The sequence below is a fragment of the Hyperolius riggenbachi genome, chromosome 10, assembly GCF_040937935.1.
Source record: "Hyperolius riggenbachi isolate aHypRig1 chromosome 10, aHypRig1.pri, whole genome shotgun sequence".
NCBI lineage: Eukaryota > Metazoa > Chordata > Amphibia > Anura > Hyperoliidae > Hyperolius > Hyperolius riggenbachi.
Window position 1 is genome coordinate 284,607,691 of NC_090655.1, and position 18,050 is coordinate 284,625,740.

Genomic DNA, 18,050 nt, shown 5'->3' on the forward strand with positions numbered 1-18,050 from the left:
AAGCGTCATCATGAGAGCAGCTGTGACGTGCCCTGATAAATTCCCATACTGGGACTGGCAGAATAGTGTGGAGAGGAGGGCAGCTATTGGCCCTCAGCATAGAATCCCCACTACAGGGCTTGTGATAGGTAGAGGATGACACTGAACCTGAAGATGAATTTCCCACGAGATTAACATCAAGATAACCGATTTCTACAGAGGCCCACTGAAAAATAAGAGAGATTCAGGGAATGCTGTAATTCCCACACTTAACACAAATGCCTCACAAGCAGAGATTTGCGTTAAAATTTTTTCCCACACTCAACATGGATCAACAGGGATATGTGAGGGAGCAGGCTGGAGTTGTACTTTGTACTGGTTGAACTCGATGGACGTATGTCTTTTTTCAACCAAAATAACTATGTAACTAATGAATAGGGCTTCTCACCAGTGTGAGATCTCTCATGTCTGACAAGATTTCCTTTCAGTCCAAAACATTTCCCACACTCAGCACAAGAATAGGTCTTCTCACCCGTGTGAGATCTCTCATGTGCGACAAGGCTACGTTTATCTCTAAAACATTTCCCACACTGAGCACATGAATAGGGCTTCTCACCAGTGTGCGATCTCTCATGTGTGAAAAGATTTGATTTCTTAGTAAAACATTTCCCACACTCAGAACATGAATAGGGCTTCTCACCAGTGTGAGATCTCTTATGAAAGACAAGACTTGATTTATGCCCAAAACATTTCCCACACTCAGAACATGAATAGGGCTTCTCACCAGTGTGAGATCTCTCATGAAAGACAAGACTTGATTTCTGACTAAAACATTTCCCACACTCAGCACATGAATAGAGCTTCTCACCAGTGTGCGATCTCTCATGTGTGAAAAGATTTGATTTCTTAGTAAAACATTTCCCACACTCAGAACATGAATAGGGCTTCTCACCAGTGTGATATCTCTTATGAAAGACAAGACTTGATTTATGCCCAAAACATTTCCCACACTCAGAACATGAATAGGGCTTCTCACCAGTGTGAGATCTCTCATGAAAGACAAGACTTGTTTTCTGAGTAAAACATTTCCCACACTCAGCACATGAATAGGGCTTCTCACCAGTGTGAGATCTCTCATGTTTGACAAGATTTGATTTAAGGCCAAACCATTTCCCACACTCAGCACATGAATAAGGCTTCTCACCAGTGTGAGATCTCTCATGTGTGACAAGATATGATTTATAAGCAAAACATTTCCCACACTCAGCACATGAATAGGACTTCTCACCAGTGTGAGATCTCTCATGACTGACAAGTCTTGATTTACAAACAAAACATTTCCCACACTTGGAGCAGCAATAAGACCCTCCAGCAGGGGGAGAGCTGTGCTGGGTATGAGGCCCCTCAGGGTTAGACAAAAGAGGGGAGTATGGGGGAATATTTGGGGTGACCAGGATATCTGCAGGAGACTCTTGTCCAGTGACATCATTATCCGTTGTACAGTCTGTGGATACAGAGAGAAGAGTCTCTGAGAGGTTCCTGATGCCGGGACTCCGCCCTGCAAATAGAGAAACATCATCACTTCCTGTTAGAGAATTCTGAGGGGAGGAGCAATTATCATTAGAGATGGTCAGTGAGCTGCTGATAATTCCAAGTTGATGCAAAGATAATGCAGATTGGAAATGGGGCAGATGCAGCATCTGTGTATCTCTACATATAATTAGACTATCATATTCACCATCTCAGAGTTACTGGCATGTCACTGACCATCGCTAGTTATCAGCCTGACAGAGAACTGCAGAAGGTTGTGCTCATTCCAGGCAGCCAATCACGTAACTTTGCCTTGCATGCACATTGTATCTTGGAATTTGGGCAATGAAATGAACTTCCTGAAAAATGTGATTAGCTGCATACAATTTGCGTGATATTTGCATACAGGTACTGAGTTATTTGCATCTCATTGACCTCTCTACGCATAAAGCATTGGCCATACATGGAAAGCAGTAAATTGTAGAGCTTGATGAGACAATGGCAGCAATGTGTTACTTCTGTGACAACAGACCTATATGTACTTATAGCAAGAAACACATATATACTCCTATAGATACAGTATAGCCGCACCTCTCCTCCCATCCTGCAATCCAATGAGGAACTAAACTGATTCACACTGCAGCTCCAATTGGACAGATCAGTGGGGGTGGGGAAAGGGTGTGATCAGAATTCACTGCGCCCCCCCCCCCCCTCTGCACCATTATAACAAACATGACATGTCACAATAGGAGAACAGAGGCGCCAGCAGGATAAAAGCGGATAAAAACTTTAAAATTTGCTGGGAGGAAGTGGTGGACTTACCTCCATAAAGCAGACACGAAAGACTGTCTGAATAGTAGCAATCACATTTATTAAATAGTACCTCCTCTGTGCCTGTGTGAGAGCCCCCTTATACGCCTCCTGTGTGACTACCAGGCATTCTACTCCCTTTGAAGAAAATCTTATTATTTTTTAGTCATCACATCACACAGGTAGGTTCACACTTAGGCTGGGTCACATTTGAGCTGGAACAAAAATTTGCCTTCTCAAAACAGAAGATATTTGTGGTAATTCAGGTTGGAGTGAGCATATGATGTCTCCCACAATGCATCACTGCTAAGTATGCATATTGTCTCTTTGTTGTCCCTGAAATCTAAACACACACCCAGAACTGCTGAAATGCAGTGATGTCTTAGCTTGTTTTAGCTTTCTGGGACAACAAAGGAGTGATTTGCACATTTAGCAGTGGTGCATTGTGGGATGCCTCAAATGCTCACAGCAACCTGAATAATCACAAATACCTTCTGTTTTGAGAAGACACATTCCTGTTTAGCATAACATTTTAGTAAGAGAGCTTTTTGGCCCTTTGTAGCCCCTTACACACTCCTGGGCGGTCTGGTTTACTATGAGCTTGCTGGGCAATGTGTAAATGTGAGCTGGAGTAAAAGGAGGACAGCGGATGTGATGTAACATGTGCTGTGACTTCCTGTCCTTGTCATGGCTATCTGTGCTACGTCTGATTTCTGTCACTGCGATGGGCACAGCATACATCTCCAAACTACTGATGGACAAACATCGCGAATGAACATTCAGGGACTATTCACAAACGCTTCCACAAATGTCCACAAACCGAATGTTCGCGGTGGACCCCACTGACTTTACTGGCAGGTGAACTTCAAAAACCTTCAGGGCCTATTTACTGCCACAATTTCCTTTGAAAAGGTGCCAAAACTATTCAAAAACCCCGGCAGTGGCATGACAGAGGGGGATAAATGACAAAACCCCGGCAGTGGCATGACAGAGGGGGATAAATGACAAAAACCCCGGCAGTGGCATGACAGAGGGGGATAAATGACAAAACCCCGGCAGTGGCGTGACAGAGACAAAACCCCGGCAGTGGCATGACAGAGGGGGATAAATGACAAAACCCCGGCAGTAACATGACAGAGGGGGATAAATGACAAAACCCCGGCAGTGGCATGACAGAGGGGGATAAATGACAAAACCCCGGCAGTGGCATGACAGAGGGGGATAAATGACAAAAACCCCGGCAGTGGCATGACAGAGGGGGGTAAATGACAAAACCCCGGCAGTGGCATGACAGAGGGGGATAAATGACAAAAACCCCGGCAGTGGCATGACAGAGAGGGATAAATGACAAAACCCCGGCAGTGGCATGACAGAGGGGGATAAATGACAAAACCCCGGCAGTGGCATGACAGAGGGGGATAAATGACAAAACCCCGGCAGTGGCATGACAGAGGGGGATAAATGACAAAACCCCAGCAGTGGCATGACAGAGGGGGATAAATGACAAAACCCCAGCAGTGGCATGACAGAGGGGGATAAATGACAAAACCCCAGCAGTGGCATGACAGAGGGGGATAAATGACAAAACCCCGGCAATGGCATGACAGAGGGGAATAAATGACAAAACCCCGGCAGTGGCATGACAGAGGGGGATAAATGACAAAACCCCGGCAGTGGCATGACAGAGGGGGATAAATGACAAAACCCCGGCAGTGGCATGACAGAGGGGGATAAATGACAAAACCCCGGCAGTGGCATGACAGAGGGGGATAAATGACAAAACCCCGGCAGTGGCATGACAGAGGGGGATAAATGACAAAACCCCGGCAGTGGCATGACAGAGGGGGATAAATGACAAAACCCCGGCAGTGGCATGACAGAGGGGGATAAATGACAAAACCCCAGCAGTGGCATGACAGAGGCGGATAAATGACAAAACCCCGGCAGTGGCATGACAGAGGGGGATAAATGACAAAAACCCCGGCAGTGGCATGACAGAGGGGGATAAATGACAAAACCCCGGCAGTGGCATGACAGAGGGGGATAAATGACAAAAACCCCAGCAGTGGCATGACAGACGGGGATAAATGACAAAAACCCCGGCAGTGGCATGACAGACCGGGATAAATGACAAAACCCCGGCAGTGGCATGACAGAGGGGGATAAATGACAAAACCCCGGCAATGGCATGACAGAGGGGGATAAATGACAAAACCCCGGCAGTGGCATGACAGAGGGGGATAAATGACAAAACCCCGGCAGTGGCATGACAGAGGGGGATAAATGACAAAACCCCGGCAATGGCATGACAGAGGGGGATAAATGACAAAACCCCGGCAGTGGCATGACAGAGGGGGATAAATGACAAAACCCCGGCAGTGGCATGACAGAGGGGGATAAATGACAAAACCCCGGCAATGGCATGACAGAGGGGGATAAATGACAATCGAATATTGGGAAATATTCAGGATTCGAATCCCGACGCCATTTACCGCTCGCCGAATCCCGACGCTGCGTCCTCGTGCATCCGCCGCTTGTCCTCCTCCGTCTCCCCCATGCCTCCTCCACTCAACCCCCGCATAGCTAAAGTACCCGCCCACCTATTCAGACCGGAGCTCGGAGCTGCAGACCTCACGCTTACTTCCATGTTCCCCCTAGTAACCTGCTTTTACTAACGCGTCATCAGTAAAAGCCAGTCTGGCCACTAGGAGGAACAGGGAAGTAAGGGAAGAGGTCTGCCACTCTGCGCTCCACGTCGGAGGTGAGCGGGTACTTATTTATGTAGAGTAGGTGAGTGGAGGAGGCCACGGGGGAGGGGGCACGGGGCTACCTATACTGAAGGCACATATACCCTGCTACCTATACTGAAGGTACATATACCCTGCTACCTATACTGAAGGCACATATACCCTGCTACCTATACTGAAGGCACATACTGTATACCATGCTACCTATACTGAAGGCACATATACACTGCTACCTATACTGAAGGTACATATACCCTGCTACCTATACTGAAGGTACATATACCCTGCTACCTATACTGAAGGCAAATATACCCTGCTACCTATACTGAAGGCAAATATACCCTGCTACCTATACTGAAGGCACATATACCCTGCTACCTATACTGAAGGTACATATACCCCGCTACCTATACTGAAGGCACATATACCCTGCTACCTATACTGAAGGCACATACTGTATACCCTGCTACCTATACTGAAGGCACATATACCCTGCTACCTATACTGAAGGTACATATACCCTGCTACCTATACTGAAGGTACATATACCCTGCTACCTATACTGAAGGCAAATATACCCTGCTACCTATACTGAAGGCACATATACCCTGCTACCTATACTGAAGGCACATATACCATGCTACCTATACTGAAGGCACATATACCCTGCTACCTATACTGAAGGCACATATACCCTGCTACCTATACTGAGGCTCCTACACCTACACCTTGCAACCTATACTGAGGTTCCTATAGCTTGCAACCTATACTGAAGGCACATATACTGATATCTTGCTAGCTATACCGAAGGCATCTATACTTAGCTAGCTATACTGAAGGTTCCTATACCTATCTTCCCATACTGAAGGCACATATAATCTTGCTACCTATACCAAAGGCACATATACCCTGCTACCTATACTGAGGCTTATATACACCTTGCTACCTATACTGAAGGCACATATACCCTGCTACCTATACTGAGGCTTATATACACCTTGCTACCTATACTGAAGGCACCCACATCTTGCTAGCTAGCAAGCAATGGGCAGCGCTCACAGGCTGCAAGTGAAGTGAAAGCTCCAGAGATATGCCCAGCCCCTTGGGGCTAAATACACACCTTGAATACAAATCAGATACAAATTATGTGCTAATACTAATCTAAATTCTAAAATTTGAATGCAAGCTGACATCCCCTGGAGGCAGCTAGCCTGAAGTATACTTAAGTTTTGTACAGCAGAAGGAAATGGCAGCGCTTCCAAACAAACGCTGCACCTGAATTGACTACCTGCACAAGTATGCAGAGCTCGACTAACGGGCAGGTTACACACCTTGCATTCAAAACAGGTACAGTAAAGGGGGCGTTAGCTTCAGCATAATTTGTGCACAAATGATCCCTAATAGACTCTCCTACGGCGGTGACGTGCCCCCACAGGAGAGAAACTAACCACTAATCTAGCAGTGAAACATATCAAAAAGTGAAGCATGTTCAAACAGTGAAAAATGTCCCCCAAAAAATGTCCAAAAACAGTGAAAAATGTTTGAACATGCTTCACTTTTTGATATGTTTCACTGCTAGATTAGTGGTTAGTTTCTCTCCTGTGGGGGCACGGCACCGCCGTAGGAGAGTCTATTAGGGATAATTTGTGCACAACTTATGCTGAAGCTAACGCCCCCTTTACTGTACCTGTTTTGAATGCAAGGTGTGTAACCTGCCCGTTATTTGAGCTCTGCATACCTGTGCAGATAGTCAATTCAGGTGCAGCGTTTGTTTGGAAGCGCTGCCATTTCCATCTTGCTAGCTATACTGAAGGCATCTTTACCCTGCTACCAATACTGAATGCACACATAACTAGCTTCCTATACTGAAGGCACTTATACCCAGCTACCTATACTGAAGGCACTTATACCCAGCTACCTATACTGAAGGCACTTATACCCAGCTACCTATACTGAAGGCACTTATACCCAGCTACCTATGCTGAAGGCACATATACCCAGCTACCTATGCTGAAGGCACTTATACCCAGCTACCTATGCTGAAGGCACATATACCCAGCTACCTATGCTGAAGGCACTTATACCCAGCTACCTATACTGAAGGCACATATACCCTGCTACCTATACTGAAGGCACTTATACCCTGCTACCTATACTGAAGGCACATATACCCTGCTACCTATACTGAAGGCACATATACCCTGCTACCTATACTGAAGGCCCATATACCCTGCTACCTATACTGAAGGCACTTATACCCAGCTACCTATACTGAAGGCACTTATACCCAGCTACCTATACTGAAGGCACATATACCCAGCTACCTATGCTGAAGGCACATATACCCAGCTACCTATGCTGAAGGCACTTATACCCAGCTACCTATACTGAAGGCACTTATACCCAGCTACCTATACTGAAGGCACATATACCCTGCTACCTATGCTGAAGGCACCCATATCTTGCTAGTTATACTGAAGTCATCTATACTTAGCTAGCTATACTGAAGGCACCTTTACCTTGCTATCTATACTGTGGGCACCTATGCCTGGGTACCTATACTGCAGGCAACTATACCATGATTGCACAATTCTTATGTGCAGGATTCGCTAGATTTGTGATTCGAAAGGATCGAGAGAGCTGAGATGAGGGTAATTCCCCATAGACAGCCTCCCTGGTTGCAGATACGGGACACACAGGGAGAGCTGAGATGAGGGCAATTCCCCATAGATAGCCTCCCTGGTTGCAGATACGGGACACACAGGGAGAGCTGAGATGAGGGTAATTCCCCATAGACAGCCTCCCTGGTTGCAGATACGGGACACACAGGGAGAGCTGAGATGAGGGCAGTTCCCCATAGACAGCCTCCCTGGTTGCAGATACGGGACACACAGGGAGAGCTGAGATGAGGGCAGTTCCCCATAGACAGCCTCCCTGGTTGCAGATACGGGACACACAGGGAGAGCTGAGATAAGGGTAATTCCCCATAGATAGCCTCCCTGGTTGCAGATACGGGACACACAGGGAGAGCTGAGATGAGGGTAATTCCCCATAGACAGCCTCCCTGGTTGCAGATACGGGACACACAGGGAGAGCTGAGATGAGGGCAATTCCCCATAGATAGCCTCCCTGGTTGCAGATACGGGACACACACGGAGAGCTGAGATGAGGGTAATTCCCCATAGACAGCCTCCCTGGTTGCAGATACGGGACACACAGGGAGAGCTGAGATGAGGGCAGTTCCCCATAGACAGCCTCCCTGGTTGCAGATACGGGACACACAGGGAGAGCTGAGATGAGGGCAGTTCCCCATAGACAGCCTCCCTGGTTGCAGATACGGTACACACAGTAGGGCAGTTGCTGCACGGGCTACCAGGCAGGTACCATAGCACCACACCTTTATTACTCATCTATTGTATCATATTATCAATATTACTAGCTCTGCATTTATCCATTCCTGAATAAGTTTGCAGCCTGAATGCAGAGCGCTATAGCACACTAGGACACTATGCTGATCGGGAAGTAACTAGATTCTATAGCCCTAATTAGCGCATCATGTCCTGGGCGTGGCCGCACACATACATTATAGCCCAATTACTGCCAACATTTCAATGACAGCCCGATGTCACTTTGAGCCCATGCGCCCACTGACAGCTTTATGGGCAGAGGTATTTTTATAACCCTCCTTAGCATTGCAGAGTGGTGTAATAGCATGGGCGGAATGTTTTTATGATTATTATTATGTTATGATTATTTGTATTATTATGATTAATTTCAGCTTAATTATTTGATGGTTTTCTGATTCATTTCTGTTTAATAATCTTATTCAGTTATTTATATTTATTCATATGTTTTTAAGTAATAGCCATTCCCAATTGGTTTTATATCTGTAAGTGTGGAAAGGGCTGCCAGCGTTTTTATTACAGTACGCTAACTTCCACCTTAACAGCACGCTGGCATCTCCCCGCCCCTTATGCTAAGTAGTCTCAGACAGAAACTACATAACCAGCGCCCAACAGCCACTACGTCACCTGAAGAAGGCGTGGTATTGCCGAAACCAGTAGTGACATAACACTGACGCACAGTGCTTCTTGCTTCTCCCACACCTCCCAGAGCCACACCCCAGAGACACCATAGCAATCCCAGGTCCCGGCCAGACCTCGGGGCGGAGGCAGCAGACGTGGCGGCTCTGGACACGTGGGTTTCTTTTGAAACCTGTGTAACGGCTCATACACACAGATTTTTCCAAACGACCGGTCATTTGGACGGCAAATCAGGCGTGTGTACAGTCGGTCATTCAGCTGATAATGCTGGTTTTGACCAATCCACCAAGCGGATCCGTCGAAACCAGCTTTATTAGCTGAACGACCGTCTGTACACACACCCGATTTGACGTCCAACTGACCGGTCGTTTGGAAAAATTTGACGTGTGTATGAGCCTTTAGTGCAACTTATGAATAAAGAGGATTAATGCCCTATGGGAGCTCTTTCTTCATCTTTTGGTTGCTAAGCAACCAGGGATAACACAAAGGTGGCTGAACAAAGACATATGGGCATCATCAGTGGAACTGATTAGCAGAAACGTAACACTATTAGGTAATCATTGTTGCTGACACTAGCAAGCGTCCCCTGCTAAAGTGTCAGAGGAGAAGAGGGCAGCCCAGTGTGAGAGAATAAAGAGACCTTTCCCTTCCCCAGGGTGTCTGTACTGCTATTGTTAGCAAACTGTCACCATATATATTCATGAATGATAGTTATAGATGGCAAAAATCTAACATGAGCACATAGCATAACCCGATATGGTCAGTCTGTGAGCAGTGACATAACAGCAATACAGATACACATTTATTCTATATACACTGCTGATTACTCACCTGTTCTGCCCTCTGTAACATTGTCTTCCTCTTTACTTCTCCTCATCATGCCACCCTTCTCCATAGACTGCTGATCACTCCTCACATACGTCTCTTCTTCTTCCTCTTTACTTGTCCTCATCATGTCACCCTCCTCCATAGACTGCTGATCACTCCTCACATATGTCTCTTCTTCCTCTTTACTTGTCCTCATCATGTCACCCTCCTCCATAGACTGCTGATCACTCCTCACATATGTCTTCTCTTCTTCCTCTTTACTTGTCCTCATCATGTCACCCTCCTCCATAGACTGCTGATCACTCCTCACATACGTCTCTTCGTCTTCCTCTTTACTTGTCCTCATCATGTCACCCTCCTCCATAGACTGCTGATCACTCCTCACATATGTCTTCTCTTCTTCCTCTTTACTTGTCCTCATCATGTCACCCTCCTCCATAGACTGCTGATCACTCCTCACATACGTCTCTTCTTCTTCCTCTTTACTTGCCCTCATCATGTCACCCCCCTCCAAAGACTGCTGATCACTCCTCACATATGTCTCTTCTTCTTCCTCTTTACTTGTCCTCATCATGTCTCCCTCCTCCATAGACTGCTGATCACTCCTCACATACGTCTCTTCTTCTTCCTCTTTACTTGTCCTCATCATGTCTCCCTCCTCCATAGACTGCTGATCACTCCTCACATACGTCTCTTCTTCTTCCTCTTTACTTGCCCTCATCAGGTCACCCTCCTCCAAAGACTGCTGATCACTCCTCACATACGTCTCTTCTTTTTCTTTACTTGTCCTCATCATGTCACCCTCCTCCATAGGCTGCTGATCACTCCTCACATACGTCTCCTCTTCCTCTTTAACCACAGCACTTTCATGTACAAGTTCTCCACCCTAAGTGCACAAAGTGAGAGATAATGTAAAATGTGAACACAGAAAATAGCACAGGAAGAAAGAATGTCTCATGGTTTGGGGTCTCCGGGACCCTCAGTCCCACCTACCTGATAATGGTGGGGGATGGTGTGATCTTCCTGTTGACAATCCTGGGAGTAAAGAGGACCTGTACATCTCTCTGGTGGGTTTCTGTTACTGGATCCATCTGCAGGAAACACCACATTGACTGAATACAGGTGAAACTCAAACAAATTAGAATTTCATGCAAAACGCCATTTATTTTAGTAATTCAACTTAAAAGGTGAGACTAATATATGCAATAGACTCATTACACACAAAGCAATATATTTCAAGCCTTTGTTATAAATTTTGATTATTATAGCTTACAGCTTATGAAACCCCTAAAATCTAAATCTCAGACCATTAGAATATTGAGAAACTGTTCAATATTCTCGGCTCAAAGTGTCAGTCTCTAATCAGCTAATTCATCCAAATAAATCCAAAACACCAGCAAAGGGTTCCTATTTCATACATTAGATTCATCTTTTAAGTAGAATCACAGAAATAAATGGACTTTCACCTGTACATTGTCTCCATGTGTTTATCAAATGATGGAGGGGATCTAGGTCTGCTCTCTCCTGCACAAGACATGAAAGTCTCCTCTTACCCGGTGATGTGAGGGGCGGCTGATTCTCCATCATGGCGTCCTTGTAGAGGTCCTTGTGTCCTTCTATATACTGCTGCTCCTGCATTGAGAAATAGACAGTGACATCCTGACACCTTATAGCAGTGATGGCTAACCTTGGCACTCCAGCTGCGACAAAACTACAAATCCCATCATGCCTCTGACTCCCCTATGTATGCTTAGAGCTGTCAGTGTATTGCAATGCCTCATGGGACTTGTAGTTCCACCACAGCTGGAGTGCCAAGGTTAGCCATCACTGCCTTATAGGAACCTGACATACACAATGATACAGTTAACACCCAGACACCCCCCCCCCTGCTGTTACTGGATAATGTCCCATAATTCCCAGCACCACTCACCTCTCCTGTCAGCAGCTCCATCATCTTCCTGGTGATTTCCAGAATCTTGTTGTGTCCCTCAGATATCAGGAAGTGAGGTGGGGGCACCGTGATGGTCACATGATCACCAGACTTTACTGGAGCAAAACTCTGTATGGAAACATCAACCATAATGTTACATGATCTCTCAGAATCCCCCTCACCTCTCCAGTCAGCTGTGTGCAGGGCCAGGACAAGGTTCCCCAGCACTAGAGGCAGGGAGTCCAAAGTGCTCCCTCTAGTTGTGCCTCCCAGTGTAGGTAGCAGATGCAGCCCCTGTATTACAGGAAACCTCATTTCCAAAAAAAAAAAAAAACATAAGAAAAAAACAAACGAACCTTCCCCCAAGGGAGGTTATGCATTATGTCTCTTTGTGGGGTCTCCTTTGTCTCTATGAAGGCGTCCATCTTGCAGATATCATTGCAGCGTAGCCGCAGTTTAAAGTGGCCAAGAGTCCAGTGTGTTCCTGACCACTGCTGCATGCTGGGAGAAGTAGTCATTAATCGCTCTACATTTCCCAGCATGCACCAGTTATATAGCCAGATCAGCCCCAGTATAAGGCAGCCCCTCCCCATGTTATACAGCCAGATCAGCCCCCAGTATTAGGCAGCCCCTCCCCCAGTTATATAGCCAGATCAGCCCCCAGTATTAGGCAGCCCCTCCCCATGTTATACAGCCAGATCAGCCCCCAGTATTAGGCAGCCCCTCCCCCATGTTATATAGCCAGATCAGCCCCCAGTATTAGGCAGCCCCTCCCCATGTTATACAGCCAGATCAGCCCCCAGTATTAGGCAGCCCCTCCCCATGTTATATAGCCAGATCAGCCCCCAGTATTAGGCAGCCCCTCCCCATGTTATACAGCCAGATCAGCCCCCATTATTAGGCAGCCCCTCCCCATGTTATATAGCCAGATCAGCCCCCAGTATTAGGCAGCCCCTCCCCCAGTTATATAGCCAGATCAGCCTCAGTATTAGGCAGCCGCTCCCCAAGTTATATAGCCAGATCAGCCCCAGTATTAGGCAGCCCCTCCCCCAATTATATAGCCAGATCAGCCTCAGTATTAGGCAGCCGCTCCCCATGCTATACAGCCAGATCAGCCCCAGTATTAGGCAGCCGCTCCCCATGCTATACAGCCAGATCAGCCCCAGTATTAGGCAGCCCCTCCCCATGTTATATAGCCAGATCAGCCCCAGTATTAGGCAGCCCCTTCCCATGTTATATAGCCAGATCAGCCCCAGTATTAGACAGACCCTCCCCCATGTTATATAGCCAGATCAGCCCCAGTATTAGGCAGCCCCTCCCCATGTTATATAGCCAGATCATCCCCAGTATTAGGCAGCCCCTCCCCATGTTATATAGCCAGATCAGCCCCAGTATTAGGCAGCCCCTTCCCATGTTATATAGCCAGATCATCCCCAGTATTAGGCAGCCCCTCCCCATGTTATATAGCCAGATCAGCCCCAGTATTAGGCAGCCCCTTCCCATGTTATATAGCCAGATCATGCCCAGTATTAGGCAGCCCCTCCCCATGTTATATAGCCAGATCAGCCCCAGTATTAGGCAGCCCCTCCCCATGTTATATAGCCAGATCAGCCCCAGTATTAGGCAGCCCCTCCCCATGTTATATAGCCAGATGTGCCCCCAGTATTGAGCAACCCACCTCCTCAAGTTATATAATCAGATCAGCTGAGGGAAGCAGCAGCAGAGAGGGGCGGGGGGGGGGGGGGGGCTTTTTGGCTTTTCTAGTGAGACGTTCCTCGGTGTATCAGAGAACATTCACACATTGGAGATTAATACCCCCACCCATCCTTTCCAGGACATAAATGCACCAAGCAGCATTCTAGTGTCCCCATACTGTGTGCTAGCCTCCTAGTGCCCCCCATAGTGTGTTCCAGCTTTTAGTGTCCCCCATAGTGTGCCCCAGCTTCCCAGCATCCCCCATAGTGTGCCCCAGCTTCCCTGCATCCCCCATAGTGTGCCCCAGCTTCCTAGTGTCCCCCATAGTGTGCCCCAGCTCCCTATTGTCCCTCACAGTGTGGCCCAGCTTCCTAGTGTCCCCCATAGTGTGTCCCTGCTTCCTAGTGTCCCCCATAGTGTGTCCCTGCTTCCTAGTGTCCCCCATAGTGTGTCCCAGCTCCCTATTGTCCCTCACAGTGTGTCCCAGCTTCCCAGTGTCCCCTATAGTGTGCCCCAGCTTCCTAGTGTCCCCTATAGTGTGCCCCAGCTTCCTATTGTCCCCCATAGTGTGTCTCAGCTTCCTATTGTCCCTCACAGTGTGGCCCAGCTTCCCACTGTTCCATAAAGTGTGTCCCAGCATTCCCATAGTGTCTTCCAGCTTACCAGTGTAACCATTGTGTGTCCCAGATTTTCAGTGTCCCCTAAACTGTGCCCAGTATTAGTTATTATTTGTATTTATATAATGCTGACATCTTCTGCAGCACTTTACAGAGTATATATATGCTTGTCACTAACTGTCCCTTGGAGGAGATCACACTCTAATCCCTACCAGAATCCTATGTCTATGTATGTATTGTGCAGTGTATATATATATATATCATAGTCTAGGGCCAATTTTAGGGAGAAGCCAATTAATTAATCTGTATGTTTTTGGGACGTCGGAGGAAACTGGAGTACCCGGGGGAAACTGGAGTACCCGGAGGAAACCCACACAGACACAGGGAGAACATAAAAACACCTTGCATATGATGACCTGGCTGGGATTCAAACCAGGGACCCAGTGCTGCAAGGCAACAGTGTTAACCATTAAGCCACTGTGCCCCCCTCCCCAGTATAGATAGCCAGATGTGCCCCAGTATAAGGCTGCCCCACTTCCCATGTTAGATAGCCAGATCACTCCCCCCCCCACCCAGTATTAGGCCACACCTTAAACTGAGCAGCTCCGCCCACATGCAGAGTTGTGAGCAGAGCCTGTAGTGCTGCCTACTCACCTCACCGCTCCAGGAACTCAGCCGTGTCAGGCTCACAGCACCTCTACTTATCTCTCTCTAGTGAGTATGGTGGAGTCCTGGTTAGCGCTCTTGTCTTGCAGCGCTGGGTCCCGGTTTGGTTCTCAGCCAGGGCACTTTCTGCACGGAGTTTGTATGTTCTCCCCGTGTCTGTGTGGGTTTCCTCCGGGCATTCCAGTTTCCTCCCATACCCCAAAAACATACAAATTAAGTACTGTATATACTCGAGTATAAGCCGACCCTCCAACTTTACCTAAAAAAGCAGGGAAAGGATTGACCCGAGCATAAGCCGGGGGAAAGAAATACAGAAGCTGTAAATACTCTCCACTGTACTCCCTGTTAGCCCAGCCAGCTGAAATTCATCAGCACCACCTTGTGTGACCAGTGAGGTGACGTGTGCCCACCATCTCCCCTCCCCGACTCTCCATATACCCCAGGCAGAGAGGAACAACTACAATTCAACTCAACCCCAAGCTGAAAAGTGAAAGGTAATATTTCTCATTAACACTAATCAACATAATAGGCTGTAGACTTTGCTTCTTCAGTTTCAGGTTTGGTTGGGCTTCACATTGGTAAATCAGTGCTTCAGTTACACACACTCCATTGATGACATCTTTCTTATTTTGAATACATTGTTACAGCAGCATGTCAGCATCATTATAATGCGTATCAGCAAGCTGTGCATGTAGCTTGACACAGGTCCACTGACTCCTCTGCTGCTCCAGCCATGAGATCCATAGTAGCCTGGAACCCCCTCCCCCCAGTCATATTCCCTCGCCGTTAGGATTCCCCTGCTTGCCTGTCACCGGCTAACATCTATGATGCCCTCTAGTGGCGAGGCGCAGTGAACAGGCAAGCAGGGGAATCCTAACAGGGAGGAGCGGTGAGTGATAGCTTCCTCCATACACTCTGCTAATAGATCCTGTGTGTGCCGGAGGGGGGCGGAACCGCTGCAGATAAACTACTACTTTGCTACTCTGCTCTGCTGGGGGGATGCTTGAAAACTGAGCGGGGGAGGGGGAGAGGGGCGGGACATCTCACACATCAGCTCACTGAGCTGAGATTCTGTCAGCACAATTCTGCCCGGCATTTGGCAAAGGGGGCACTCAGGGTATAAGACAGGGGCACTCTGTTTTTATTAGGGCTCAAGTACAAGCCGAGGCCCCCACCTTTGGGCCAACTATTTTGTCCCAAAAATTCGGCTTATACTCGAGTAAATACGGTAATAATAATAATGGTAATGAAAATAATGAGAAAAGCCTCTAGAGGGAGACAGAGATAAGTTACTGCAAGCCTGTGATGTGGCTGAGTTCCTGGAGCGATGAGGATTAGCACTACAACCTCTGCTTGTGACTCTGCATCAGCCAGGCAAGGGGGCACTCGAAGGGAGGGGGCATGGGTGCGCCCTCAGGGGCTAGTGCCTTCCCCACCTCAGCCCAGAACTGCTATGTATTTTATTACTAGAGATAAGAGTTACGTCATGTGACCTCCCAGAATCCTCCTCACTTCTCCGGTCACCTGTGTGTTATATTACTAGAGATAAGAGTGATGTCATGTGACCTCCCAGAATCCCCCTCACCTCTCCAGTCACCTGTGTTATATTACTAGAGATAAGAGTGATGTCATGTGACCTCCCAGAATCCTCATTACCTCTCCAGTCAGCAGGCAGATGATCTCCAGGGTGAGGTTGAATATCCTCTCGGTCATGTGACTCTGGTCCTCATCCATCCTCAGTAATGCGGTTATGTGATCTGTACAGGGAGTGCAGAATTATTAGGCAAATGAGTATTTTGACCACATCATCCTCTTTATGCATATTGTCTAACTCCAAGCTGTATAGGCTCGAAAGCCTACTACCAATTAAGCATATTTGATGATGTGCATCTCTGTAATGAGAAGGGGTGTGGTCTAATGACATCAACACCCTATATCAGGTGTGCATAATTATTAGGCAACTTCCTTTCCTTTGGCAAAATGGGTCAAAAGAAGGACTTGACAGGCTCAGAAAAGTAAAAAATAGTGAGATATCTTGCAGAGGGATGCAGCACTCTTAAAATTGCAAAGCTTCTGAAGCGTGATCATCGAACAATCAAGCGTTTCATTCAAAATAGTCAACAGGGTCGCAAGAAGCGTGTGGAAAAACCAAGGCGCAAAATAACTGCCCATGAACTGAGAAAAGTCAAGCGTGCAGCTGCCAAGATGCCACTTGCCACCAGTTTGGCCATTTTTCAGAGCTGCAACATCACTGGAGTGCCCAAAAGCACAAGGTATGGAATACTCAGAGACATGGCCAAGGTAAGAAAGGCTGAAAGACGACCACCACTGAACAAGACACACAAGCTGAAACGTCAAGACTGGGCCAAGAAATATCTGAAGGTTTTATGGACTGATGAAATGAGAGTGAGTCTTGATGGGCCAGATGGATGGGCCCGTGGCGGGATTGGTAAAGGGCAGAGAGCTCCAGTCCAACTCAGTCGCCAGCAAGGTGGAGGTGGAGTACTGGTTTGGGCTGGTATCATCAAAGATGAGCTTGTGGGGACTTTTCAGGTTGAGGATGGAGTCAAGCTCAACTCCCAGTCCTACTGCCAGTTTCTGGAAGACACCTTCTTCAAGCAGTGGTAGAGGAAGAAGTCTACATCCTTCAAGAAAAACATGATTTTCATGCAGGACAATGCTCCATCACACGCGTCCAAGTACTCCACAGCGTGGCTGGCAAGAAAGGGTATAAAAGAAGAAAAACTAATGACATGGCCTCCTTGTTCACCGGATCTGAACCCCATTGTGAACCTGTGGTCCATCATAAAATGTGAGATTTATTTACAAGGAGGGAAAAAAGTACACCTCTCTGAACAGTGTCTGGGAGGCTGCGGTTGCTGCTGCACGCAATGTTGATGGTGAACAGATCAAAACACTGAGAGAATCCATGGATGGCAGGCTTTTGAGTGTCCTTGTAAAGAAAGGTGGCTATATTGGTCACTGATTTGTTTTTGTTTTTGAATGTCAGAAATGTATATTTGTGAATGTTGAGATGTTATATTGGTTTTACTGGTAAAAATAAATAATTGAAATCGGAATATATTTGTTTTTTGTTAAGTTGCCTAATAATTATGCACAGTAATAGTCACCTGCACACACAGATATCCCCCTAAAATAGCTAAAACTAAAAGCAAACTAAAAACTACTTTCAAAAATATTCAGC

General features: G+C 47.1%; 1 protein-coding gene across 1 annotated transcript; it reads right to left on the reverse strand.

The window, feature by feature from the left end:
* Window positions 1-398: 398 nt before the first annotated feature.
* LOC137537262 (gastrula zinc finger protein XlCGF57.1-like) lies at window positions 399-16,579 on the reverse strand. Its single transcript, XM_068259348.1, has 9 exons — window positions 16,502-16,579; window positions 11,868-11,996; window positions 11,491-11,569; window positions 10,931-11,028; window positions 10,739-10,823; window positions 2,890-2,945; window positions 1,261-1,382; window positions 823-1,110; window positions 399-774 (listed from the first exon to the last, which is right to left on the reverse strand). Exons 1-9 carry the CDS (start codon window positions 16,577-16,579, stop codon window positions 399-401), a joined length of 1,311 nt encoding a protein of 436 aa, XP_068115449.1.
* Window positions 16,580-18,050: the final 1,471 nt, after the last annotated feature.